Source organism: Miniopterus schreibersii, assembly GCF_964146895.1.
Source record: "Miniopterus schreibersii genome assembly, chromosome: 13".
Lineage (NCBI taxonomy): Eukaryota > Metazoa > Chordata > Mammalia > Chiroptera > Miniopteridae > Miniopterus > Miniopterus schreibersii.
This window is the reverse complement of record NC_138113.1, coordinates 45402486-45430241: the sequence shown is the minus strand read 5'-3', so window position 1 is coordinate 45430241 and position 27756 is coordinate 45402486. Positions and strand designations below refer to the sequence as shown.

Sequence of the window (27756 nt, the reverse complement as noted above, 5' to 3'; positions counted from 1 at the left end):
GATCATAGAAGTAATCAGATACTCCAAAGAAATGCTGAAATACAGAGAGAGAGGGAGAGAGGGGGAAAGGAATTATTAAGAAAAAAGATGAGTGTTTTCTATCATAAAAGGCAAATAGCCATTCCTTTATTTCCAAATTCACAAAAAATGCATTACTCTGCCTAAAAATATTGAAAAGGGTGACTGAAGAAAATGTTTTCTTATTCTGTATTCACAGGGGGGAAAACAAAAGAGTTCTTTCTAGTCAAGGTCAACGTTTTAAAGAACAAAGTGACTGGATTTTTTCTTAACATTTTTTATTTTATGTTTTTATGATAAAATTATATACACTTAAGGTGTACACTATAATGTTTACTTAAAACATACATATACATAATGAAAAATTACTACAGTCAAGCTAATTAATATATCCATCTCCTCATTTAGTTGCTTTGTGTATGTGTGGTGAGAGCACCTGAAATCTACTCTTAGCAAGCTTCTAGTATAAAATATGTTAATAATTGTAATGATCAGGCTGTGCATTAGGTCCCTAGAACTTATTCATCCAATTTAACTGCCACTGTGTACACCTTCACCAACATCTCCCCTTTCCCGCATCTCCCTGCCCCTGGTAGCTACCAGTCTACTCACTGCTTCCAAGTATTCAACATTTTTAGATTCCATAGATAAGTGAGATCATATAGTATTTTTCTTTATATGTCTGGCACTTCATATGATGTCCTACAGATTCATACAGGTTGTTACAAATGGTAGGATCTCTCTTTTTTAAAGACTAAATAATATTCCATTATATATATATATATCTCACATCTTCTTTATCCATTCATCTGTTGATGGGCACTTCAGTTGTTTCCAAATTGTGGCTATTGTAAATTATGGTGCAGTAACCATGGGAATGCAGTTATCTCTCTGAAGTACTGATTTCATTTCCTTTGGATAAATGCCCAAAAGAGGGGTTGTTGTATCATATGGAGAGGGGTTGTTGTATCATATGGTAGTACTATTTATAATTTTTGAGGATCCTCTACACCGTTTACCATAATGGCTGCATCAGTTTACCATCCCACCAGGAGTTCACAAAGGTTCTCTTTTCTTCACATCCTGGCCAACACCTGTAACCTTTTAATTTGTTTTATAATTAACCATCCTAACAGGTGTGAAGTGATGTAATTTTTTATTTGCATTTCTCTGACATCTTTTATATTCTTCATACAGTACATTTAACTTATCCCCCTAAAGAGCTATAATTTAGTTCTGTACTTTAAACAATACAAATACGTGGAAATCTAGGTTTAAATTAAGAAAAACAGATAAATTAAAAGTAACCCTTTACTTAAACAATTATTTTTTAACTATTGATACTTTTATCCCCAAAAGAAAACTCACAACATTTAAGGGATACAAATAAAGAATAAATAGTAAGGTTCACTGTTGTGATGTAAAGTCAACCAACAATGACAAAAACATGCTATTAAAACAGTACAATAATTTGCAGTAGAGAAAAACTGGGGGGAGGGGGGAACTACATATGCAAGCAATAAAACTGGTTAAGCAAAATTTTCAAAGACCAATCCAGTATAATATCATGCAGCTATGAAAAGTCACATAGAAGAATATTTAATGGGATGGGTAAATATTCATGACATAAAGCAAATTGATTTTTTAATCTCAATCATGTTGAAATTTTTACATAGGAAAATATTAGGATAAGCCAGTGTTTCAGTAGTTATTTTATTCTCTATTATCTGCTTAGAGAATATTTTGGTTTTAACTTTTCTAAAATGTACATTTACTTATATGATGACAAAAAAATATTTTAAAAAGCACAAGATGATAATATTCCATTTAGATCCTTCAAACGTTCATTTTCCATTTTGAAATGTTTCTTTTCTTCATGATATTTCTATAAAAATGACATTTTCCTTAGAACAAATTAAAGAAAATAACTGGATTTTTTTCTATTCATGTTCTGCTCTATTCTATGTAACTTGATTAAATTTGCTTTAATGTTGGTGATTATTGTTAAGAGCCATGAGTGAGTGATTCCTAAAACTCTGGTTTGGTTTTTCTCTAGAGAAAAAAATACTTCCTATTACCTTTGCATGGTGCCAAGGTTAACAATGGGCAAATAAAAATGAGGGCTGAGGAACTGCATACTTTAAGAACCCAACTAGGGGCCAGGGAGTTTGTTGTCTTTCAAGGAATAATCTTGGCTATGAGGTTTTTGATGCTCATCAACTCGTATAACACTTTCCAAATAACTTTTTGTTACAGAAAATAAGTATCTGTTTATTAGGTAATAAAATAAATATGTAGAGAAAACTAAATTTGCTCTTATGAGCTATAAATTAACTCACTAGCCTTATGCCCACTCATCTTCCACTATATACTGCAAGTACGGTTAGTCTGTCTATATAAAAAGAAGCATTATATCTTTATATGATAGAATCAACTATGGAATATGTCCAAAACACAGCGTCAAATTCCACCTCTCAGTGGCTAATGGACAGTAATGCAGGAATCAGATTTGTGAAAACTTGACAACTCTCATGTTGACCTTGATCTCATTTATCCTCAATTTATGCAAAGGGATGTGGTGCTTCTTCTCCTAATAGCAGCAAGAATTTATTAAGCATTTACCATGTGCCGAGTACAAGAGTTTCCCAGGAATTATCTTGTTTGTTTCTCACTGGCACTTAAAAAAGTTGAAAGGCCGTGATTTTCTTTAAAAATAAGTTTTAAAATTTAACCTTGATTTTCTGCTTCCTTCCAAATTTTGTCTCCTCTTTTTAATCCATGGTAATATTTAGCTCAAAACTATATGCTTTATTAGTGACAGCTTCTTGTCATCTTCTTGGACCTTTTTCGAGATAGACAAATGAATTTAAAAAAAAGATAACAGGTGGTGTCCAGAGGCACGGTATATGGGGAAAAAGTACTCAGCAACTTGAACATGGGACTAGTGTGAAAATTGAATACTTTCCTGCTATTGCTTATCTGAGCTATGCTGACCTGGAGCTGGTCAAAATGCTCATGAGATAACCCAGCCCAGACCCGCAGCGGGGACTTCACTCTATTCTGCCTCCTGCTATCTGTGGCATTTTAACCCAGTAGATGTAAACTAAGGAAAGATCACCAGCAGGGTAACAACATCCACTCCCTAAGGACAGAGTTCACAGGGCAGCGTCTCCGGAGGCAGCATCCCATCCCCGAGCTCATGATAAGCCTGCACATTCACCACCCCAGTGTGTGCTGTGAGCAATCAGCAGTGAAGTTCTTGCTTAGGGGTGAGAGCGGGGGAGCAGATTTCTCTTACACTTTCAGCTAGATCTATTGATGTCTCTCTTAAAATGTTTGCAAAAAATTGGGAGAATACTTGTTTACAGTCTTGATTTTGAGGGTAGAAAAGGAAATATGAATTATAAAGTAAGGCAGGAAGTAGAAGTGAAATGTCTTGAAATCAAAATTAACCTTCAAAATGTAAGCAAACAAAAAATGACGTAGACAGAAATAAACACACAATTCAGTGCTAAAAGCATTAACCACAAAACCTGGCTTCCATTAACCATACTCAAATTATCAAAAGTCATTGTGTCATCCATTTTTTTTAATCAAAAAAAGAAATAGATACTACTGCTTTAAAAATTAAGATGATATAGCCACAGAGAAAAATGTATTTTTTAAATCAGCTAAGGAACTCACAAGTAGGAAAAGTAAGGCACCAAAATTGGTAATCCACCAGCACTGTAATGGGGCTACATTTATCTATACCTTTATTCCGGCTCTTAAGAGATCAAACTAACTCAAAAGATCAAATTCTATTTCCTTTAACATGCTATTTTAGAGTGAAGGTGGCAGTGGGCAGGAACGTAAAACATTTGCATTTGATGGTTTCAACTGATGTTGACTGGTCCTGTTTTACTAACCATTCTCCTGTTATTCATTTTATAAATTTAACAATTACTATGACCTTGGTCTCATTATGTCAAGTTTAAAGATATTCCACAAGTGAGGCAATATCTAAAATAAAATAAAATTATTAAACGTTTCAAAACTTAATTAATGGAATCAGTATCTGTCTGTAGATCTCCAGGTCTTACCTGCAGGTTCTCCATGGCAGATATCACCTACCCACCTCGTCTGCTGTGCTGAGGTTCCAGGGTAAGGGGTGAAGGTGGGGGCTGCAAACAGTTACATCCCCATTGCCCAATCTCTATCTGACGATCATGGTGAGACCTTCTGCATCTTTTCTCCACCAAACTAGGGACATTTGGCTTAAACAATCATACAGTGCTATTTACAAATCTAGAACAGCATGGCAAGTAATGATACCTAGCTGCTATGTCTTATGCTCCAAAAAAAAATCCATAATCTGCAGATTGTAGCTGTATCTATATTCTGAAACAACAAGTATTTTTTCATCAATGTTTCTGTCACTTAACTTGGTACTATTGTGTTGTTTATTTTCTTTATTCTTTTTTTTAAATATATCTTTATTGATTTCAGAGAGAGGAAGGGAGAGGGAGAGAGAGAAATAGAAACATCAATGATGAGAGTCATTGATGGGCTGCCTCCTGCACGCCCCCAACTGGGGATCGAGCCCGCAACCCGGGCATGTGCCCTGACAGGGAATCGAACCCCGATCTCCTGAATCCTAGGTCGATGCTCAACCACTGAGCCATGCCAGCCGGGCTGTGTTGTTTATTTTCAATGACAAAGAAGATGAAATAGTGGAAAGAACAATATGGTAATAAGGGGAAAACTCCCTAGTCCCAAAGGTGTTAAGTCCTTTATGCAAAAAGTAAATGGGACGCTTTTTTGAAAAATGAAAGAAATATTCAAGGAGCTGGTTCTCATTCCCTTGGACCTGGATTCAAAGCCAACCTGAATGTTAATGAGAAATTTGATGCTATTATTCACTGACGTAGATGCATAAATAGAAAAAACTGAAAGAGCTCAGAAATTAACAGTTTAAAAACAGATGAGGGAAATGAATTAGCTAATGCAGTCATTTCAAATGTCTCAAATCACTCAACTACTACAAGTCCATCTGGCTAGAAACAAATGAGAAAGATATCCTGTGATTTTCCAAAATTACAGAAAAGAGAAAGATGCTCAAGTTTTTACCATTATGATTGTTAGTTGGTATAGGATTTCAGAATACTGTATGGTTAATTAAAATACTACAAATCATGCATTAAAGTTTTATCACCCCCTTCTACAGTTGTCATGGATGTGCTTAATTTGCTAGGCAAACCTGAATACATTAATATATGTGTTCTGGAAACAACTCAATATCCAGTAACCATTCAGTATGCTAAGATTGATTATGCTTCTACATGAACAGTTAGTAATAAAAGAGCTTGCTATTAGCATACAAAGTGCAATTCATTTCCATGTTATAAAATACTACGGCATGAATGGTAAATTGTAAATCCATTTTTAGAATTTACCTTCTGCATGCCTTCCTGTCATAAAGGTTGTGGACTTACTCCATTCCTGACAGATTGCAATAGGCCCAGCACTGTAGATTTTCCCTTACCTACAAATAAGTCAACAAACTCCCAGTGAGCTTATATTAGAGGACTATTAATTCCAAAGAACTCTAAGTGAATGCTAAATGGCAAAAAAGAGCCCTCTAAAAAAAGGTAACTATTGAAAATTCACGTGAAATATAAACTCTATCTGATTCTCAGAGCATGAATAAAGACACAGCAGAAACAAGAAAGAATGAGACTGTCCAAATGTTCTTGCCTTAATGTCTCCCACAAGCACTTTTTTAAAAAACAAAACCAAATAACAGTTACAAAGGCCCAAGAGAACTACTCTAAAACATGAAAGCTGCCACCAGGGTCAGTACATTGAGCTACTCTGTTGCATAAATCATCAGAGGTGGTTATGTGAACTTTAAGGGAATTCCAGACATTCAATCTAGGCAAAGTTGGGTTCAGTTGCTGTTCAAGTGATTTAATTTATATTTGAAGAACTCTGCTTCAGAACCCTTCTTCAGATACTTCCCTGATTAAAAAAGAGACACACCGGCTGAGGTCTCAGTCCTCTCTCCACAACTGAAGGTTTCTGTAGGAGAACATCATTCTTGAGAGGCAGCCCTTCTGGGCCGGTGAGGATTATGCTGAGCGAATGAGAGATGTGAGCCTCATCTCCGGCCCTGTTCAGCTGCTAAACTGACCAAGCTCATGCGAGAAAAAAGAGCCCTTCTTGTGTAAGCCATTTTCATTTGGGCATTCTACTACTTTCAGCCAAAGACCTTCACTAATATGCAATGAGAACCGCTTAAGACGCTTCAGCCCTGGTGACCTTGCTTACCCATGGTAATGAAAGCACCACGCCAATAAGCACTGTATTTATACAGTTGAAAGGAGCAAACTGCAATGATAACCACTTTTGGAGATGACTAAAAGTTAGAAAAAAAAAAGAGAGAAAATAAAGTTCCTTTGACTCTATGGATTTAGCGAGAGTCTTCTCAATGCAAATTTTCTAATATCAGAAATACTGTATTTCCCTACACTGCTCTACATCTTAAAAAGAAATTAACTACCACAAAAGGCTCCTATTGGAAAGAAATGCATCACTCAAAGGCATACATTAGTGGATTCCCCAGTCACCATGTCCCACATAACAGGCAGGAAACATATATGTCTTTCTAGTGAAGGCAAAGTTACCTGTGTTTATTCCTTTCTGGGGACCAGTTTTTAATTTGGGCCATCATCACCTTTCAAGTTTCAAAGAAGAAAACCGGTGCACTCTTCTCATTTACAAGTTTGCCCTCTGCATGCTTCCTTTCCATACACTATCACACTTCACAGTATTCCATAATGTTTTATCACTTCTTTCACTCGCTCTTTACTAACAATTTAATATGTAAATTATTTCTCTCCAATGTTCTGATGTTCCCTAACAAAGCTTAAATCTCAACCATTCCACTTTATTTTCCCACATTAGTCTATTTCTTCTTCTCACAGACCAATTAGTTGAAAAACTGCTATCAAATTTCTTTTTCAATTTTATTTCCTTACCATCAAGTCTGTTTACTGAAAGGGTCTGAAAATAGTAATAAGGCTTTCAACATTTTCACAAGTTTCAGGAAATACAGAGTCATCTTATATCATTTTAACTCTGAGATGTGTCCAGCCTGCAATTTACAGGGACCTTCTTAGAAATGATAGCTTTGATAGCTCCTTCTCTGTTTGACCGAATGAGCAAAGGTGCCAAATGAGCACTCCTGTTTCTGATTACTGGATGCCGGGTTGTCCCTAATAGATTTTTACTCCCTAGAACTCTGCAGAATTACTACATTCTGTGAAGTTCGAATTATGTGCCAGAATCACAGAACTGAAGATCTGGATGTCTCTAATGCAGCCCAGATGGGACACAGACACAACCTGTCTATCTCTCTCTCAGGGCAGCGTCAGCAGAGCCCAAGAGAAGTGGGATGTCAGGTATATGTAGCTTAGTTGGTAACAGACAACAAGATTCTGTACAAGTGAGATTCCTCAATGAAAATACAAAGACAGAAAATAATTATGGAAGTGGGAAGCTTATGTAATATGATAAAAAGAGTATGAGATTAACTATGAGTCTGGCTACTCCACATATTCTAGAAAATGCCTACTACAGAGCTTGCTCAGTATATTGAGTTGCTCACATTTATGGTGTATTAGTAGGGTATCTGAAAAGAATTATTTTGCTTCAAGTAGAAAGCAACTGCAGGATAATATATGGAAAATGTTATATTCTCATTTTTAAAAACCAAACCTGAGTAATTTCCCCAAAGTTACAAGTTTATTGTCAGAGAGTGAAAATAAGACCTTCCATGGTATACACCTCCCGTAGAGTACTTCCAAAGAACGTCTGTGCCTGGCTTGTAATGTCTCCAATTCATGGGACATGTTTTGTATCCAATTCATCATCTCAACTACACAACTATGTTTCATAAAAAGAGAACTTTACCATGAACAAACTCACTGAATTCTGATGTCTCCCCATGGTTGTTTACAGAGCGTGGTAGTGGGGTTAAAATGAGAAGGGAGGCTTGTGCATTGGCAAAGTTGGAGCAGCATTACTCCTCAGGATCTGGGTTGTAGTTAAGAATCCATCCCTAAAGATGGGGTCCTAAGAGATACACTGAGTTACACAACATGTCTATAGAGAAGATACGAGTAGACATTTTTCTAAAGAAGACATATAGATGGCCAACAGGTACATGAAAGGTGCTCAACGTCACTAATCATCAGGAAAATGCAATCAAATCACAATCGGATAACCACCTCACACCTATCAGAACTGCTATTATCAAAGAGGCAAGGGATAAAAAAAAGTTGGTGAGGACATGGACAAAGGGAACCCTTGTGCACTGTTGGTAAAAATATAAATTGGTACTGACGTTATAGAAAACAGTATGGAGGGTCCCCAAAAATGATAAATAGAATTACCATATAATCCAGTAATTCTACTTGTGGGCATTTATCCAAATGAATTGAAAACACTAACTAGAAAGATATATGCACCCCCAAGTTCATTGCAACATTATTTACAATAGTCAAGACATGGAAGCAACCTAAGTGTCCATCAGTGGATGAACGGATAAAGAAGATGTGGTGTATATAGACAATGGAATATTATTAAGCCATAATAAAGAAATAAATCTTGCCATTTGTGACAACCTGGGTGGAAGTTGAGAGCATTATGCTAAGTGAAATAAGTCAGACAGAGAAAGCCAAATATCATATGACCTTACTTATATGCAGAATCTTATGGAGAAAATGAAAACAAATGAACCCACAGACAGAGAGAACAGAGTGGTTGTTGCCAGAGGCAGTGGGTGGAGCAAGGGTGAATGAGTGAAGGGGGTCAGAGACACAAACTTTTAGTTACAAAATAAATAACCTACGGGATGTAATATACAGTGTGGTGACATAGTTAATAATACTGCATTGTATATTTGAAAGTTGCCAAGAGAGTAGATATTGAAAGTTCTCATCACACACAAAAAAACTGAATTGTTAACTATGTGTGGTCATGAATGTTAACTAGACTTATTATGATGATCATTTCACAATATATACAAATATCAAATCATTATGTTGTGCCCCTGAAACTAATATAATGTTATATGTTAATTATATCTTTAATAAAATAATATTTCTCTCCTACAAGATGAAGGCCATCAAACCATCAGAGAACACTAAAGAAGATATAACTAAAACTCTTCCCTGCTCTAAATCCAAGTCTAGAACAAAACATCCACCTCCCTCATTTATGTTCCCATAGCATTCCCTTTCTACCAGTCTTAAGCTATTGATTATTTTATAACCTTCAGTATTAATGTAAAAAATTGTGAAATAACATCTGAAAATCTCCTATATTAGCAGTCATCAAATATCACCCATGTGTGTGGTTAATCATCAGTGAGTTTCTGAATACCAATGATAACTCACGGAGGCCACACAGAGTACAATGACCAGATACTCATGGTAAATGGGTATCAGAGGGAGTGGTAAAAAAACTGATAATGAATGGAATGAAGACAAGAAACACAAAGGAAATACAAATGAGAACACGAAGAGTCCCAAGTCAAAATCAGTCACTAGGTTTGCTATTAACAAGCTTACTAGTTTGCAAAAGAAAATAAATTTACCACCCTTTCATTATCTGTCTACAAAACAGATCTCATATGAGCTAAATAAGAAAACATATCACACAATTAAAATTTTGATTTTCAATAATGTTTAGCTATTTTAAATTAATGAATATTTTATTAAACTATGGTGCCTGTCCTTTCTGGGAAACATGCTCCTGTGAAGAATAAAGTTTAGAAATCATTTAAAATGTACAAGCCAACAAAATATTCTGTCTTTTTTAATAGTTGAGTGAAAATCATTTTTGCCACGCTTGACTATGTCAGCTAAAGGGATTTTTTTTTCTCATCGCTTTATAAAACTTCCCTTGGGGATGAAAACAAGCTTGAAAAGTTTCAGTCAACAGGGTAATTTGGGAGTTCGTGTTAAATAAGCCATTGAAAACTGCAGTTTAGAATAAAATTACCATCTCAGTCATTACCACAGGGCTCCATAGTACATTTACAATAATAGCTATATTTTGTAATAACATCATATTCAAGTAATTCATACATCTTTTTCATTTTTAAACTTAACTAACATGCTGCAGGAAATCTTCAAAAAAAAAAAATCAATCATATTTTCTATTCTCCCTTTCATTTTTCTAAGCACAGATAATAATATGGCAACAATTATCAATATTCAGGATGGTAAAGCACAAAATTACTAGTAAAAAAAATTTGACCTGCAGAAATGACATTCTCCTAAGCCCATTAATTTTTAAAAACATACTTTTAAAAGGCAGTACAACCTAATAAATAATTACAATTGAGTTGCTCTAAAAACTGCATCTTACCTCTACTTAGCTTAGAGTCCTTCCTTAATGAAGGGTAAGAGAGCAAGAGAGAGAGATTCACATTAAGTAAGAAGGGCAGATCTGAGAAAAGAGAAACCAAGGAGAATGCTCGCGTGTAAGAACAGAGCTCCATGAAAAGGGCTCAGTGAAAAGGTTTGGGCTGAAGATAGAAATTTGAGTGTTGTCAGCATGTTGATAAGATCTAATGCCATAGGGATGGGGAGAATCAGTCACCTGGGGAGAAAACGCAGAAGAAAGAAAAGAGGTGTCTCAAGACTAAGCCCTGAAAAACAGGAACATTTAAAGCCAAGGAGGGGAAACAAGATAAAGACTGAGAAGGCAGGGCCATGAAGCCACAGAAGGGCTGAGAGTTATGTCAGAAGGAAGGAAAAATAGCCGGTTAGATTCTCCATTACTTTTCCTGGCCTGCCTTCCTTCTCAATTGTGTGAAAAAAAGCACAGCTTTTGTAGTTTCCAGCTGGTGTGTTGACATGCCCCAGTCCTTTATCTCGGATCTCTGACAAGTTTTAGTTTGCTAGTTGAAGGCTTCCCGAGTAAATGCATTTCTGTTACTTCCGAAGCATTCTGATGCTTGGTGTAATGGATTTGTTGGTCACCAGCTCAGATAAGATTCCTGTGTTGTCCAAAATAGATAGCTATGAGCAATTTTGTTAGCTAACCTCCCACAATTTCTCCCTTAAAATTTTTGTATTAAAATGCATAAGATTTTAATTGTCCTATTCCAAGCCCATAAAAATCATTATTCTTCTTGGCATTATATTAATATTTAAATTTAGTTTTAATTTCCCTTTTTCCTATTTAAAAAAGTTCATAAATATTCACTGAAATAGGAAGTGCAAGAGGGAAAATATTTTTAAGGCTTGAGTTTGCTGCCAAACAGAATAAAAGAAGGAGTTATTGCCAAATTTGGGTATTCCCATGCATTAGCCCTCTAACAGGAAAAATATGGATTTTTATTTTGTTATCCATTTGAATGTTAAGGAATCTGTTTAGGTTATGTTTGCATGTTAGGAAACATTTGGTTTGGGCAAGAAGGAGGTGATGCGAAAAAGGAAAGGTACTAAATCCTGACTGTAAGAGGACCGTGGACCTCTGCTTGCTCCTTCCCTGTTTGAACGTTGGGAGCTCGCCCCTTACCACGCATTCAGTTTATTCCTTTACTCTCTTCCCATTTCATTCTACACATTCTCCGTGGTTGATGTACTAGCCAACTGACCATTTCAGTATTTTCAGCCTATATTCCCCTTAGGAGCTGCAGACCTACTACTCTAATTCACATTTGGCCTTTTATTTTATGACCTAAGTCTCTTTTTTCACCTGCAAAATGGAAAAAATAATACTGACTTTACCAGGTTGATGCAAATTCCTGGAAATACCTAGGATGTTATCAGGAACATAGTAACAAAGAGACACCAGGACCTTTCCTCCTTTTCTCCTTGGAGGTTCCTAATTGTCTGTGGTCAGCTCCATAGTCCTGGAGAAGGGCTCCAACAAAAATCAGAGCAAGAGGACAAGTAAAGACGAGATTCTAATGGAAGAAATTTAGACAATTTAGTTCAGCAGCTTGAACCACTCCTAGCTGCGAGCCCCAAAGCATTCCATGTGAAAAAGAAACCAGGATTAGTGAGCTGGGCTTAGTAAAATGTGGGGAACCCACAACCTACCCTTTTTCATTAAGAGCAACAAATTAATAAACTGAGGTAGTATGTAGAGCACTCACTTATCTTCCATGAATTGGAATTTGTTTTATTAGTCTACCTAAAAAAATCACAGTGTTTAAACTAAAAAGTATTGAAAGTAAATATTTTGGTGGAAGATAAATTAGTTGAGTCACTGTTAATATAGTTACCTTTTACTCTAAAACCATGATGTCTTACTACTTAATATTTGTTGCCCTAAGCTGATGAAAAGAGAACAGAGGCAGATGCTGCCTATTAATTGCATGTATAGTGTATGTATGTTAAGCAAAGGTGAACTGATGCCATGGTGCCCTCAACAGTTGTAATCTGCAGAAACTGGTCCTAAAGGTGGAGGGAGAATTGCGTCATCACATGGCCCATGGTGGTGAGTGAATGGAATGGCAAACACAAAACACCCAGAACTAGAGCAATCACCACCACGTTTACATCCTATGCAATGATTTCATTTCAACAAAACAACATTCTCCATCAAATTCATGTTAATTTCAAGATTTCGTTCCTGTGATTTTTTGGGGGTACTTATTTTATAAATTTCTTTATGAAAACAGATGTGAATACCTAAAGTCACATTTATACTACTTTAAGCTCACTGTAGGATTTGGGAGGGTTTCGTTTTGTTTTGTTCCTATTTTTTTGCTTAAAAGGGCTCCATACATTACTCAAGTTTCCAAACATGGACAACACAGCTGGCCTTATAACAAAGAGAGTATCACTACCATCTGGTGGCAGACATCAAAATTTTGAACATAATCCCCAAAGAGAAATTAATTTAACTCCAGACTATATACTAGTCAATTAAACTCCTATTTCAGAAGTGCAAACACAATTACTGCCAAACAATCTACTATATGACCTCAATTGGAAGAAGCACTTCCAAAGTAAAGTAAAGTAACTACTTTAGTTATATGTATCTACTGTAAAAAAAAAATTTAAGAAATGCTTATATTAGGGGATAAAAACATTTTAAAAACGATGAAATACTTTATAATCTTTCATTTAAATATTACTACATGTGACAAAGGTAAATTCTTAAATCAGAAACTCATTTTTGTTCTTAAATCTGTTTTTAATATAACATTTTTTAAAATTTTTATTGTTGAGAGTATAACTTTTGACTTCCCAAAAACTTAAGTTGTCCCTCTGTATCTGCAGGGGATTGGTTCTAGGACCCCCCAGATACCCAAATCTGGGTACGCTAACGTCCCCAATATAAAATGGTATATAGATCAATGCATAGAGTTGGCCTTCCACGTCCATAAACTCCCCACTGCAGGTGAAAAAGAGTATAGGTATTGATTGAAAAAAATCCATCCATATATATGTTGTTCAAGGGTCAGTTGTATTTTCCTGTTTTGATTTGTAGCCTATTTCAATAAATAAAAACTATTTTTGTATATTTATCTTATATCTAGCCATTTAACCACATAATCTCATTAATTTTAATGGTGTACCATTATATCATAAAAAGAGGGTTTATCTGTCCTATACCCAGATTTACATGGTACATTGCTTTATTTTAAAAGTTTGGTCCTGCCCTAGCCAGTTTTGCTCAGTAGTTAGAGCGTCAGCCCATGGACTGAAGGGTCCTGGGTTTGATTCTGGCCGAGGGCAAGTACCTCAGTTGCAGTCTGGATGCCCCTGCCCCAGGACACATGCAGAAGGCACCCAACTGATGTGTCTCTCCCACATTGATGTTTCTCCCCCCCGCCCACTCTCTCTGAAAAGCAATAGAAAAAATATATATCCTTCGGCGAGAATTTAAAAACAAACAAATAAATAATAAATAAATAAATAAATAAATAAATAAATAAATAAATAAATAAATAAATAAATAAAAGTTTGGTCCTATTTCTATTTTGAGTTTTTATTAGAAATAACTGCAACACTCTATTAATGGTATAACCTGTTGAGCTACTAAAATATTTTTTTTTTATTTCCTGATAATAGGCTATCATTATATTCCTTTAAACAAATTCTTGCTTTGTCATATATAAACTGATCTCTTGATACACTGTTGGGTAATACTTACTATATTTTATGTAGTTGTGTTTTTTTTAATTTAAATTCAGAAATGAGATAGAACCACTATTGTCATATAAAAAAGTTATTTTAAAGAATGCTGAATTATTAATATTAAAGTTATGATTCTTAAAAAATTATTCAGGAGTTGTCTTTTTTATTATTGAAACAGTAGTTTAAATAACATTGTGATCTTGGTAATTCAGCTATGCATCCATCAGTTCTGATGCTTTTCGAGAACAGATCTTTAAACAGCTTTCTAATACTTATATGGTTTATTTCAATTTTGCACTCTCTCGGATAAATTCTGGTAATTTAAATCTTTCTAGGAAGTGATTCCCTCTCTCTGGGTTTGCATGTACTATTCTACTATGTTTCTTTTGATCTCTCTTGTTCCCAGAGTTATTTCTGCTCTGTCATTTATAATTTTATATATTTTTACTCTGTGTATTTTCCATAATTTATGCCTTGAGGAATTTTTATTGGCCATTTCAAAGAAGAATCAAATGTTGATTTCATTTAATCCTTTTAACATTTGTATTCTATTTTAGTGATTTGTTTTCATTGTTATTAAATTATGTTTTCCTGTGTTCTTTTAATGTTCTCTAATTTCTTAAGGTAGGTACTTAGTTTATTTTTATCTTTTTTCTTTAATAACAAAGCCATTTAAGGCTAAAATTGTGTACTGAGCACAGCTTTTACTAAATGTGTATATTTTGTTAGGAAGAGATCAATCACCTTTGTCATTAACATATATAGATTGAAATTTCCCTTTGGTTCTAACAGTTATCTAAGTGTTTTTCTTAATTTCCTAATTTTTTTTTTTTTTTAGTTTTCTAATAATGTTGCCTAGTAAAGTGTTTTAGTTTCCTAATAATTAGTATCATGGAATGTGGCCTATTACAAAGCTCTAATTTTCAGAACTTAGAAAAAAATTCAGACATCTTTTTCACAGACTAAACCCCTGAAAATGAACCTCTCCTCATTTGAAATTTTGTGATTTCTATAATGTAAAAATTGTTGAAAAGGAACCTTGCTATTTCAATATCAAAAGATAAATATGCAACCTCATATACATTATGATCGAAGTAAGGTAAAGTTTTGCTGGCTATTTTAAATACTTAAAAACAATAAATCCCTGATGTCATTTTCTTATGACAGTGAATAAATTTTACTGAGAACCCCTTAATTTCTTATGTTTTTTATTTCCCTTATCAATCCTTATCAGACACTGCAGGATAGCTACAGGCATACTGTGTCACCGAATATTGATATAAACCTTTATTCAATTCCAAAAGTTGTGTGTGCGTATGTGTGTGTGTTTGATAAAAATATAGACTTGGTTGAATTTTCTCTCTCAGTCCACATTTTGCATTAACAGTTGAGCATGGAGTTTATATCTAATATTTTTTTATCTTTCCCTTCTTATTCATATGTCCTTCATGGATCATCACATACATTTCAGGGGAGGGAATGTATAGTCTTGATAGCACAGCCATTATATTATGGGAAAATAATATAAAGAAGGGCTGTCTTAACAATCACATTTTTGAAAGAATTATTTTTTTCTAATCGAGGTGGGAACACTAGGGAGAAACATTTAGATATTAAGAGATATTGGAAGGATGTTAAAACCAGTTACAGTGCTAAGTCACTGTGTAAAATTCAGTATGAGTTTTAAGCATTCTACTGCATAAGGTGAACAAATATGAATTAGTTTACTGTCCTTACTATTAATAATTATTTTAATACATTGTCTTCAGCTGACAAAAGACTTACAGATAATTGGACTGAAAAATATATGGAAAAGGCAACAATTTTTAATTGTAACCTTAGATATGCTATACTTTAGACAAGCCAAGAACAAAACCAAAGTATAAATATATATAAAAACCTTAAGAAATAAAAGCAAGTTTCTGTGTAACGTTGTGTTTTCCCACGCCATATCCACGCATATCCCCCTCACTGACTTATGCAATACTGATTTAGGCTAGCATCAGTTTGACTATAAAACCATCAAAAAAAGAAAATAGAAAATACATTTACTCAACATTTACTTTAAACTAGGCACTATGTTTTAAGCATTGTGTCTCATAATCTGTATGATAAAGAATAAATATATTGACATAAAATATGATGAAACTACCAGATCATTCAGACTCCAAAATACCTCCTGAACCAGTCTTTCTCAAGCTATCTACATTAAAATGCCACATTTTTCTTATTACAATAACTCACAAACAAAATTTTTTGTAAAATACAACAAAGTAAATAATTTAAAAAAATTTTGAAATACAAGTCCAAATTTTATTAGATTTAACAGACATAAAGTCATCCAGTAAAACTGTCATAAAATTTTCAAAGCACCTACTCTCAATTTCCATGCTTACTGCAGACCAATAACACAGAATTCATGGATCAGGCCTAGTCTACAAATAACAATCCGAGTAGCCGACATACTCCCAAATCTATGAGACTATCAGTACTGCCTGTTTCTTTAAGAAAATCTTATAGAGATAACAAGGATCATAACCAAATGAAAAACGTGCATAAATCGAATGAAATGTTTCAACAACTACATACAAAACTGTCCACTTCCCTAATCCTTAGAACTTATGAATATGTTACCTTAAATGGCAAAACAGACTCTGCAGATGTAAGCTGAAGATCACAAGATAGGGAGAGGTTATTTTGGAATATATGGGTGGTCCCAATGTCATCAAAAGGGTCATCGTAAGAGAAAGGTAAGAGGGTTAGAATCAGAGGTGAGATGTGAACTGAACTCAGAAAAACTGAAGGTGCTACGCTGCTGGCTGTAAAGTTGGAGGAAAGCACATCAACCAAGGAAGGTAGGTGGGTCCAATGTGATCCTGGGGGTCCTTATAAGAAGGAAAGAGAAGGGGATATGAGGACAGAATCAGAGGTCAGAGTCTGAGACAGATTTAAAGATGCTACATTGCTGGCTTAAAATATGGAAGAAGCAGCCAAAGAAGGCATGTGGCCTCTAGAAACCAGGAAAGGCAAGAAAATGGATTTTCTGCTAGAGCCTCCAGAAGAAATGCAGCTCCGCCAATACCTTGACTTTAGGGCTTCTGACCTCCAGAACCATAAATAAAATAAACTTGCAAGCTTTAAGCCACTACATTTATGCTATTTTCCTATAGCAGCTACAGAAAGCCACTATGAAGGGCCTCTACTTAATTTAGGATAATATTTCTCTACCAATATACTAGAAAAATCTTGAATTTTTACATTCATACATTACTGAGTTAATATAACAAAAAATATGCTTCACAAGACACTGAAGTCAACTTTTAAAACTTAACAATCCTGAGAATGTTTTTCCCGTTGGCAGTCATATCTCGTCGCATTGCAGCAATGTGACAACTGTGAGAACACAAAAACGGAACATGGCATCATGTCAACAAGACGCATTCTCCCATGTAAACCAGAGAAAAAGGAATTCGGCAAATAATCTTTGCCCCACAAGAGTCGATAAAGTTCTTCCAAACTGTGCATTAGCATCCAAAAAGAAATGCTAAGAATGGTTTATTTAAACTTTGAATCCATTACTTCAAATGAGAGTCCCCTTCACCAAGTCCTCTTTTTTAATTATCTCATCAACTTAATTTTAAAAATCATGTGAATAGTTTTTTAAAAGGCACTTGAAAAATTATTGAGCAATAAAATTGTCCATAGTTCAGGCAGTAAATATACATTAAGTGACCAGCATTAGCATGATTTATTCCCCCTTAAGGATTTCTAAGTTCTATGGAGAGTCATGATGGGAATGCGCACCTGTCACAGTAGGAACATACACACATGTCACAATAAAGTGTTTCAGCACATCCCTTACCTGTGTGACAAGTGGCTCCAGGAGCCTCTCCACTGTGAGTGTCCGGATTTCCAAACTCTTGGGGTCCCATTTTAAAATGATAGGTGAAGTTGCCGAAGTCATGCTCCCTGTGGAAACACACATTGTCAGTTAGAAGTAATGATCACTGAAAGAGTCTGTTACCTTGGGGACGCAACATGAATAATTCACCAGAACTCAGAACACACTTCAGGATTGTCTGTCTGGTCCGGACTTGTCAAGCTAGAGATGGGGAAATCAGAACCAGAAGAGTGTGAGCTGGTGATGTTGGAACCAGATCAGAAACTAAAGGCTCCTGAAGGCACCTGTATATATTAGTCAAACTCTTGGACATGACTGACACTGAAGTATTTCCCTCACCCAATATTTAGTACACATATCCATGCATGTTACATGCTGGAAAAGACTTGGGGCTTGTCCTGGAGTAGCTTATGGTTTCGAGGGAGAGACAACCGAGGCGGGCAACATCTGTGACTCAGCGTGACCCATGTTGTAATCAAGAAATACAGAGAGGGACATGGGAGAACTGAGAAATCCTGTAAATCCATCACGCTCACCAGGTGAAGGCCCCCATGTCATAAAGGTCTGCTTTGTTTTCTTCACCTCATAACTGACCACTGATAGTATTACACTCCCTGTGGCAGCTGAGTTTCATTCTCTTAATAGGAAGGGCATCTTGCAAATGGGTGGCCACGGTTCTGAAATAGGTTGCTACTATTTAATTGCTCTCCGATTACTGCTGCATTTACATTCTTGTCTCATAAAATTAGTGTCCCATAAGGTTATTTATTTCATTCTAAAGCAGCTCTCTCCTAAGAACCACGGATATGCAGGTAGCAGCTTTCCACATGTCAAGCACAAAATATGGTCCTGGCCTCAACAGAATAAATTATACATTCTAACAGGGGTGTGCGTCTCATCGAGACACTGACAGCTCTATGCTAAATATATCTTCACAACTAACCACTGGACATGCAACCTTAGATTGCACAAACCGAAGCTGAATCATCTGCTTTAATACCACCATAAATCAAACTGTTCATAGCTGTTCTCTTCTTTTAAATCAATGTCTCCACTCAATTCCACCCTTATAAATCAATACAGATGATTATTTCTATTAGAATTAACACTGCAAAGAAGGCCTATCACAATAGGCCCAGGCCTCTCTCCTGCACTGCTACAGCAAATCCTTTTGCAAACAGACCCAACAAATTTGCTTAAGGGGGAAAAAAAAAGGCGACGACGCAGTGTGCTGGTATTTTACCTCTCTCCAAATGCCATGTTTTAAATAAACTGAGGGTAGCGATCCAACCTATAGACCAATTTAGATTTGGGTTCTTTCACAACTACAATCGCTGGCACTGCTATGCTGCCTGTCCTCCAAAAACCTGAAAATACTTTACATGTTTCCCATTCACACTACCAACTGCTATCTCGCGGCTCCGACACGCACGCCGCTCTGCTGCTGGCCCGCACGCCTCCCAGTGCTGCGACGGATGAAGATGCCAGAGGCTTTCTACACACACAGACTCTCTTCATCAGCCAGGTCTAACTAGGTGATCTCGGTCCAGTATTTATGACACAGTTCTTGCAAGTTTCTGGAGAAGGTCCCTGAAAATCTCTCTCACGCTCTGATAGAATAATATGTGGAATAGTATTGATGATGCACAAGGAAGTCCTGTAGGGAAGCTGGGTCACCAGGTGTGAAAGCATCTGAACATGACAGTGAAAGACGCTGGGTAAGAGTGCGTAGAGAACTGCCATTATTATATGGGCATGCTTATGCGTTTGATCTGGCAGACCAAGGGAGACACGCAGAATCTTTTATGGATGCTCCAATGCGTAACTGTGAATAAAGGACACAAAAATGCAGAGGTGAGTGACAAGAAAAGCTGGGGCACTCACATCAGAGACACTAACCTAGCAGGTATCGACAGAAATGGGAGACACGGAAGCAAGACCTCCAGCCACCTGTGAGCCAGGCAGCAGAGTTAGAGCCTTGACTCTGCCTAACAAATTTCTTGTGACACAGATAACATTTAATAGCCTAAGCCAAAGGAAAAGTTATAGGGTATTAATTTGTTGAAGGGGAAAACCTAGTCATAGAAACTTTAAATTAAAATGCACTTTTTCCAGCCATGCAGTTTTTTATATGGTTTGGAGTAAAACGAAGATTCTCTCTCTACCCCATTTACTCTTAAATGGGGAATCAGTTTGATACGCAAATTAGCAAACACCACAAGTACAGGGTGGAGGGGGGAGCTGTAAAATCTCTACCTCTGAACCCAAAAGGCTGATATCTACGATACCTATTGAATTGCCTCTGAGGAGCATCTTAGCCTCATGCCAGCTATTGAGCATAAGGTGGAGGAAGGTAAGAAGCTCCTTAGGCTGTAATATTTGAGTTGTTATAATCTTTGCAATCTGTTTCTAGAAGAAGCATGTGTGTCCTGCTACTTTGGGCTCACTCAATTGATTTCTACTGTATGTATTAGACCTTGTATTAGAACTATTTCTCCATCAAAGCCTTCAGCCAATTGAAATTGTATAAAACAGAGTAAAATTGATTCCATTCCAGGTTAGGGATCATAAACATAGTCTTCGAGGTTAACCCATTGATGATCTTTACCTCTAGAGTGTGAGCAAGGACAAAGGACAGCAGAGAAGAGAAAAAGAGCCAGATGCCCTCTGCAGCAAAGAAACGGGGTGATCGTAGTCAGTAAGCAGAAATGAGACTTCAGTATGTGGCCCCCATGACAAGCATACACAAGATCACTGACTCCCAACCAGGAATGTCATCCCACTTATAATTTCAATGTTTATAAATTATGAAGGGCAAGGAAAACATGTTATCTTTTATGGTAGATCGGATGTTTTTTTTCCCCATCCCTCACCCTGAGAAGAGAATATTTCCCCACCCCATTATATTGAGCTTTGGCAATGGAATTTTAGGAAATGTGATATAAGTAGACGTTTGAAATGAACTTGCTTGGTTAGACTGGCCCTCTTGTCCTACTGACTTCTGCCATGACAGTCACAGATAGGCCCCTAGTCCACAAAGGAAGAAAGACATAGGAAGCAGACTTGAATCCAAGCTGAAGCTGGAGCCAGCCCCAGCCGAGCCAAACCTGGTCAGCCAACTCCCAATCAAACCACACACATGGCATCAAAAAAATAAACGCCTAGCCTACTCTTGTATGTCACTGAGATGCTTGTCATTATCTGTTAGTCAGCAACAGACACGCAATGTTTTAAAAACAAACTTTTGTTTCAATTGAAGCCCTACAATTTATCACCTCTGTGATGTTGTCCAAATTACCTACCTTTTCTGAGCCTCAGTTTCCTCAAATGGAAAATCATGATAAGTGTTCTAAGTCTAAATAACTTAGTGGATAAAAAACATTTCCGGAAATATTACTTATTATTGTTATTATTTTTCCATAACTTGAGTATCTTTTTTGCAATGCTTTATCAGTGGGAGGAGTAAGGGAACACCCATGAAAGACAGATATCCATATTTATATTCCTCTGCGTGGAACAACCAGATCAACTCGCTGGAGAAAGCAAGAGAAAAAATCAAGTGTGTAGCCTTTCACTCCTGTAGGGATTGGAATGGCACAAGTTTTGCCTCCCCAAAATGTGCCTTTTGAGATACTGATTTTAAGTTGGTCATTAAGAAACAAAAGACTCCTAAAGAGCCTTTGACCCTCCCCCTTTTGGCCTAAGAGATGAAGATTGAAAGGCCTGCTCCAAGGGAATCTTAGCATATTCACCTTAGCACTAGACAGGAAGGCTCCCAGAAACCCATTCATTAGACTCCCCCATGTCCCATAGTGTCTGGGTTGCTGGCAGGAATTTGCCTGCAAGTGTGTTCTGTTCTTTTTACCTACCTGTAATTTGCCTAATGTTTCCCTTCCTAAATCCCATCACTGCCCTCTCTCTCCTTTGTTGATAATGGCATGTAAACCTCAACTGCCTAATGCCTCATGGCGTCTCAAGGTGGGTGGCACCCCGACTGCGCACTCATATACTAAACTTCGTATGTTTCTCCTATTAATCTGTCTCCGTTAATTCGATTATTGACCCAGCTAGAAGAACTTAGAAAGTGGGAGGAAAATTAATACTTTTGCCCCCAAACACGTCTCAAATCAACACTACACATCTGTAAAGTAATGCAGTCAGTTTTGCCCACAAGACATTCTATGTAAAGCAAATATATTTTTCCTCAATGATTTAATTTTTTGAAAAGCACATATTTTATTTGCTTTTGCCAGGGAGACTTAGAATATTGAGTGGACACAGTGAAAGAGTGGAAAGCAGAGGTTGGGGGAAAAAACAAACCCATACATCAATTTTACAAGCCCAAGAACAAGCTCTCAGCCATTTATTTAACCTCTGAGATTTTCTTCTTGAAAAGTATCAAATTGCACATCCATGAAAGGCGGTAACACAGTCTACTCGGTAATACCTTAGATAATTTCAGACTCGCTCTGTGGGGGTAAGCAGGAGGCATGGCTTAAGATGCCAGCAGCCAACTGCCATTAATAACAGGGGGGGAAAAAGCAAAACCTGACAAAAAGAGTAAAACAAGCTCCCTACAAGCAGCTAAGGGTCAAGTGCCTTGTTCCCTTGGACAGTGTCCTGACAGACACAACATCTCTCGAGGTTGGCCATCCCAAGGAATGCCTTCAATGACAAGTATGTTAATGTAGGACATAATTCGCTGCAGAAATCCATCTTTCCAGGTATTCCTGGGAAAGGCCTTTTGAAGCCTCTGCCTCACCTTTCTGATTTCTCACCTTTCCTTCTACAGCGGTCCTTTGGCTGAGCTACAGTCCAAGGTGCTTTCAAGCTGCCCAGGGGGCCACCTGCACCTGCCTCCACCCGGGGCTTTAGCTTCGGATTCTTTCTCTTCACCCACACTGAGCACTGTTACCAACACGCTCTGTCAGGCTCGATTAGGTGACAGGCTTGCTTTAGGTGACAGGCAAATTCAGAAGATAATGAGTAATAGTGGGTTTACTCACCTGTCTCCACACATAACATGTTGAGTCAGTTACTTAACCTACGCCTCACTTTTACCATTTATAAAACAAGGATGAGAGTAACCTTATATAATTAATGAATTTGTTCTGAGAATCAATGAAATAACTGCAGATAAAAGACGTCAGGGGTGTTTTCTTTGCAGTGGGGGTTGCCTGGTTAGCACCCTGGCCAGTTCCAAACACTCACTGGGGCAGGAGCCCACGGAGATCCCACAAGGCTAGATGTTTGCTAAGAGAGCTTTGTTGAGAAAACAAGAGAGACGAAAAGGAGAGAATTTTCTAAATGCCTTCAGTGTTGCAAGACTGAGCTGGAAACACTGAGTCATACTGTTTCTTCCAGGAGTAATAATAACACTGGCTAATGACCAGGCGTTCTTATTCCCATTTACAGATAGGGAAACTGAGGCATAAAACAATTAAGAAAGTTGCCCAAGGTCACACAGTTTGAACCTAAACTGCCTGGCTTAGAGTGCGTGTTTATAACCACGATGCTTTACTGCTTCTAAAGAATAATCCTGAGGCTTAAATTCATGCCAGCATCATGTGGGAACCTGAACCATGGCAGGAGGCTAGAGAAAGGGACAGGAATAAAACAGCCAGGGGCCAGCCCTTCTGGAGAGGGAGAGGGAGAAGGAGAGGGAGAGGGAGAGGGGGTGAGGGGGAGAGAGAAGGGGAGGGAAAGAGGAGGGACACAAAGGAATGCTAGATAAGATGAGGGAGACACAAACGGCAGGTGCCCTGATACACGTGTGGAGATCATGGGGCCCACTTCCTAGTGAGACGGGGTGGGTCCTAAGTTCAGATTCCTCCAGCCACCTCTGGTTCTATGTGGAGAGAATGGGTGCTGGCAGTGATGCTGGGCAATCAAGTAAGCAACACAGAACCCTGGCAAAGCCAAGAAAAAGATCCTACGATGAGCTATTCCAATTAAACAGAATTTTGGCTCCCCGGTGTCACACTGGTGAATATGTAACAGTACACGGTAAAGAGGACTTTCCAGATATAATTAAGGTTACAAACTACCGGACTTTAAAATAGGGAGATGATCCTGGATTATCCAGGTGGGCCCAAAGTAAAACTGAGCCCTTAAAAATACCTTTCTCACCCGGCCAGCGTGACTCAGTGGTTGAGCATCGACCTATGATCCAGGAGAGATGCAGTTCAAGTCCCAGTCAGGTCACATGCCCGGTTTGCAGGCTCGATCCCCAGCAGGGGGTGTGTAGGAGGCAGCCGATCAATGACTCCCTCATCATTGATGTTTCTATCTCTCTCTCTCCCTTCCTCTCTGAAATCAATAAAGACATATGTAAAAAAAAAAAAAAAACAACTCTTTCTTGCCCTGGCCAGTGTTGCTCACTGGTTAGAGCATCAGCCTGTACATGGAAGGGTCACAGGTTCGATTCCTGGTCAAGGGCATGTACCTGCGTTGCAGGTTCGAAACCCTGGCCCTGGTCAGGGCGAGTGCAGGGAGGCAACCAATCTATGTGCCTCTCTCACATCAGTGTTTCTCTCTCTCTCTTTCTCCCTTCCACTATCTAAAAATCAATGGAAAAAATATCCTCAAGTGAGGATTAACCCCCCACACACACACAAAAATACCTTTCTCCTATCTACAGATAGAAGTGAATCGATCAGAGAGACGCATCAGACAAGGATGCAGAGTGAAACCTAAAGGGAGGCAGGGGGGCTTGGAGCATGAGGACTCAACCCACTGTTGTTACAAGGAGCTACATGGAACATGCGAAAATGAATGTGGGTAGATTCTGGGAACTAAAGCAGGCCCTGGCTGATGGCAAAGAAATGGAGACCTCAGTTCTACAGCTATTATTATTTATGAATTCAGCCAAAAGCCTGAATGAAATTGGACGTGGATTCTTCCCTAGCGCCTCCCGTAAAAAACAGCCCCATCAGCACCTTGGTTTCAGCCTTAGATGCTAGGCAGAGGACCCAGCCAAGTCCACCTGGGTTTCTGACCTTCAGAGACTACCAGCTAATAAATATATATTGCTTACAGCTGCTAACTTTGCAGTCAATTTTTTCAGCAGAAATAGAAAACTAATACAGGTGGCTCTCAGATTTGGGTATGCATCACAACAACCTTGAGGACGTGTTCACACACAAACTGCTCAGGCCCATCCAGAGAGGTTCCAATTCATCAGGTCTGGGGTGAATCTGAGAATCTGCTTTTGGTTTTTTATTTTATAATTTTGCGTGTGTGTTTGTAACAATCTCCCAGATGTTGTTGATGCTACTGGCCCAGGAATCACACTTTGAGAATCACTGTTGTAAACACAGACCACAGCCACGCATGTCAGCAGGGGAGCAAGGATCGGGATATTATAGAGCATCTCTGTAGAGCCCCTCGGACCGGTGATAACACCCCTCTTGCTAATACAATGATCACTGTAACTGTTGTTATTTTACTTTGTGGAAGTCACTTATGCTTTTTGAGGATGCAATGCCGTGAAGTGTTTCTCAGCGGGGAAGTAGAATGCCACATCAAAATTGCACGTGGTTTTTCAAACCACACAGGCATCAGTTCCAACAGCTCTCCTAGAGACACTTTTTCCTGTAAGAATCAGCGCCAGAGTAGTGGTCACTGTGAAATGTATAAAGTAGGAATCAAGAAATACATGCTTAATAGAGAATACATGCTTCCAAAGAAGTGTGTTCCTAAATAACTGAAAATTATTTGAGAGCTAGAAAAATAAGTCTTCCAAATATTTCAACTGAAGTACAACAGTACTTCTAATTTTCTATTGTTAATAAATAAAAGGCAGGTCTAATATTCAGGTGCCCTATGGATGGTAAAAGAGGCCTTTTCCCACAGTTGAGTATATGTGAATGTAGGCATCACAGGCAGGAGTAGAAATGGAGAAACAAAAGCAGCGAAGGAGGCACTGGATTATCCTTCAGATATCCTAGACAGTAAAGGACATCCTGATTCCCACCAGAATACACTTTCCTGCAACAGAACAGGTGTAAATGGAAGGGGAGAGAGGGATATTGGGGACTCTTCCTGGTGGTACCCTGTGGCCTAAAGATGGACAGGTCCTGCTTCTTACTTTCCTCCATAACTTTGCTGAATTTAAGCTCATTTCCTCTTGCTTTGACTATGAAGAGGCAACATATCACCCATCAACATCCTCTACATAATAACCATTCTAAGCCCTGGCTCAGTGAACTGAGAGGTGACCTAATGCAAGCTACTGCGGCAGTTATAGGATCCATCACCATTTTTATTCAAAACTGCAGTGATGTGTAATTTCCAACTGTTTCTGGCTATTAACAGAGGAAGGGGGCAGGGCAATTACTCCGATACCATGAAAGAAAAGTTTAACGCTACCCTCAAGTATTAAAATATGTGCAAGAAATCTATTTACAGTAAACCCATACCTTTTACAAAAGATCCAAGGAAACACTGCTGCACAAAATAGCATTCTAATAATTTCAAAAAGCTGTAATAACACTTCATGTCTAAAAATAAATCCCTACTAAAGAATACCTCATTTTTTTAAAGCACATATTAAATAAGTATCAAACTACAATATCCTCTTCAAAGCCTCTTATTTTTTCTATCCAAAGAAATAAAACTGCACCCAAAAAAGGAGTGTAAGAAGAAAGATCCCAGAATCCAGATTTTCAGGATGACAAGTTTAGACTAATAATACATAGCCTAGAGCCTGCTGATTAAAAAAGAAATAAACATGTCCATATCTTACTGAAATGGGTTTTTATACTTACAATAGCATACTCATAAAATCTAAAACTATGTGCTAACTTAATAGAAATTCACTGCTCCTAGAGAATGTTAATAGAAACTCAGTAATTTGAAATTCAAAATGAAAGCTAGTATCTGTCAAATTCATTTGCTTGCTTTCACTACATTCATAGCCTCATCATTTAAATTCATTTTGGAGCATAAACAGACTCAATCTGCTCCTAAATTATGGCTTGTTTTCCACTCGGGTGTGAGCATAAGTGATAGCCAGGTAGGCAGTGCTGACTCTATGTGCAAAGCTAGGTTTCCAAAGTCCCACCAGGGACACACTTTTTCAAAATATACTTGACCAAAGGTTAAGTTGTTCTACCCATCTATTCTCCTTCAGCAACCGTGCAATTCAGACTTGGGCAACAGATTTCAAAAACGGAAAATAAAAACTGTTAATATTTCAAACAGCAGATTCTGAGGATTTATCTTTATAGTCCAAAAGGAATTTCAAATTATTTAATAGGAATACAGCTTCTTTGGCAATTAATTTAGCCTGTGTCCTTCTAACCTCCTGCAAATTAGAATTCCACAGGCAATGACTGCATAATGCTGATCTTCAACAGAATCTCAACATTTCATAGTCAGATTACAGCAAAATAGCCACCAAATTGCTCTCATTCTCTTTTGCTCTCTAGTAGAATTCGGTCCAAGCTGCTTATCTGAAACAGCCCTTTTCTAGGCGACCAAGACGACTGCTTACCCCTCCTCTCCAATGAGTCCCAAGTCCTCCTGGTGAGACGGCCTGCACTCAGCACCTGACCATGGTCTAGTACACCTTCCTTCTTCACCGTAAGTTTCTGCTTCAATCAGGTCTGGACCGCATTACAACACAGGGTTCATGCCACTTCCCAAGTCCCCACCAGGGACACCGTCTTTTTTTCCCTCCAATAT

At 37.6% G+C, this 27756-nt stretch overlaps 1 protein-coding gene across 2 annotated transcripts in view; it reads right to left on the bottom strand.

The window, feature by feature from the left end:
- CTNNA2 (catenin alpha 2) overlaps positions 1-27756 on the bottom strand; it is a 980129-nt gene that overhangs the window by 833856 nt on the left and 118517 nt on the right. For both annotated transcript variants that reach the window (XM_081155843.1, XM_081155842.1), the window contains exon 2: positions 18031-18137. In XM_081155843.1, coding sequence (XP_081011969.1) covers positions 18031-18132 — 102 coding nt within the window. In that variant the 5' untranslated portion in view covers positions 18133-18137. The remainder of the gene's footprint in view (positions 1-18030; positions 18138-27756) is intronic.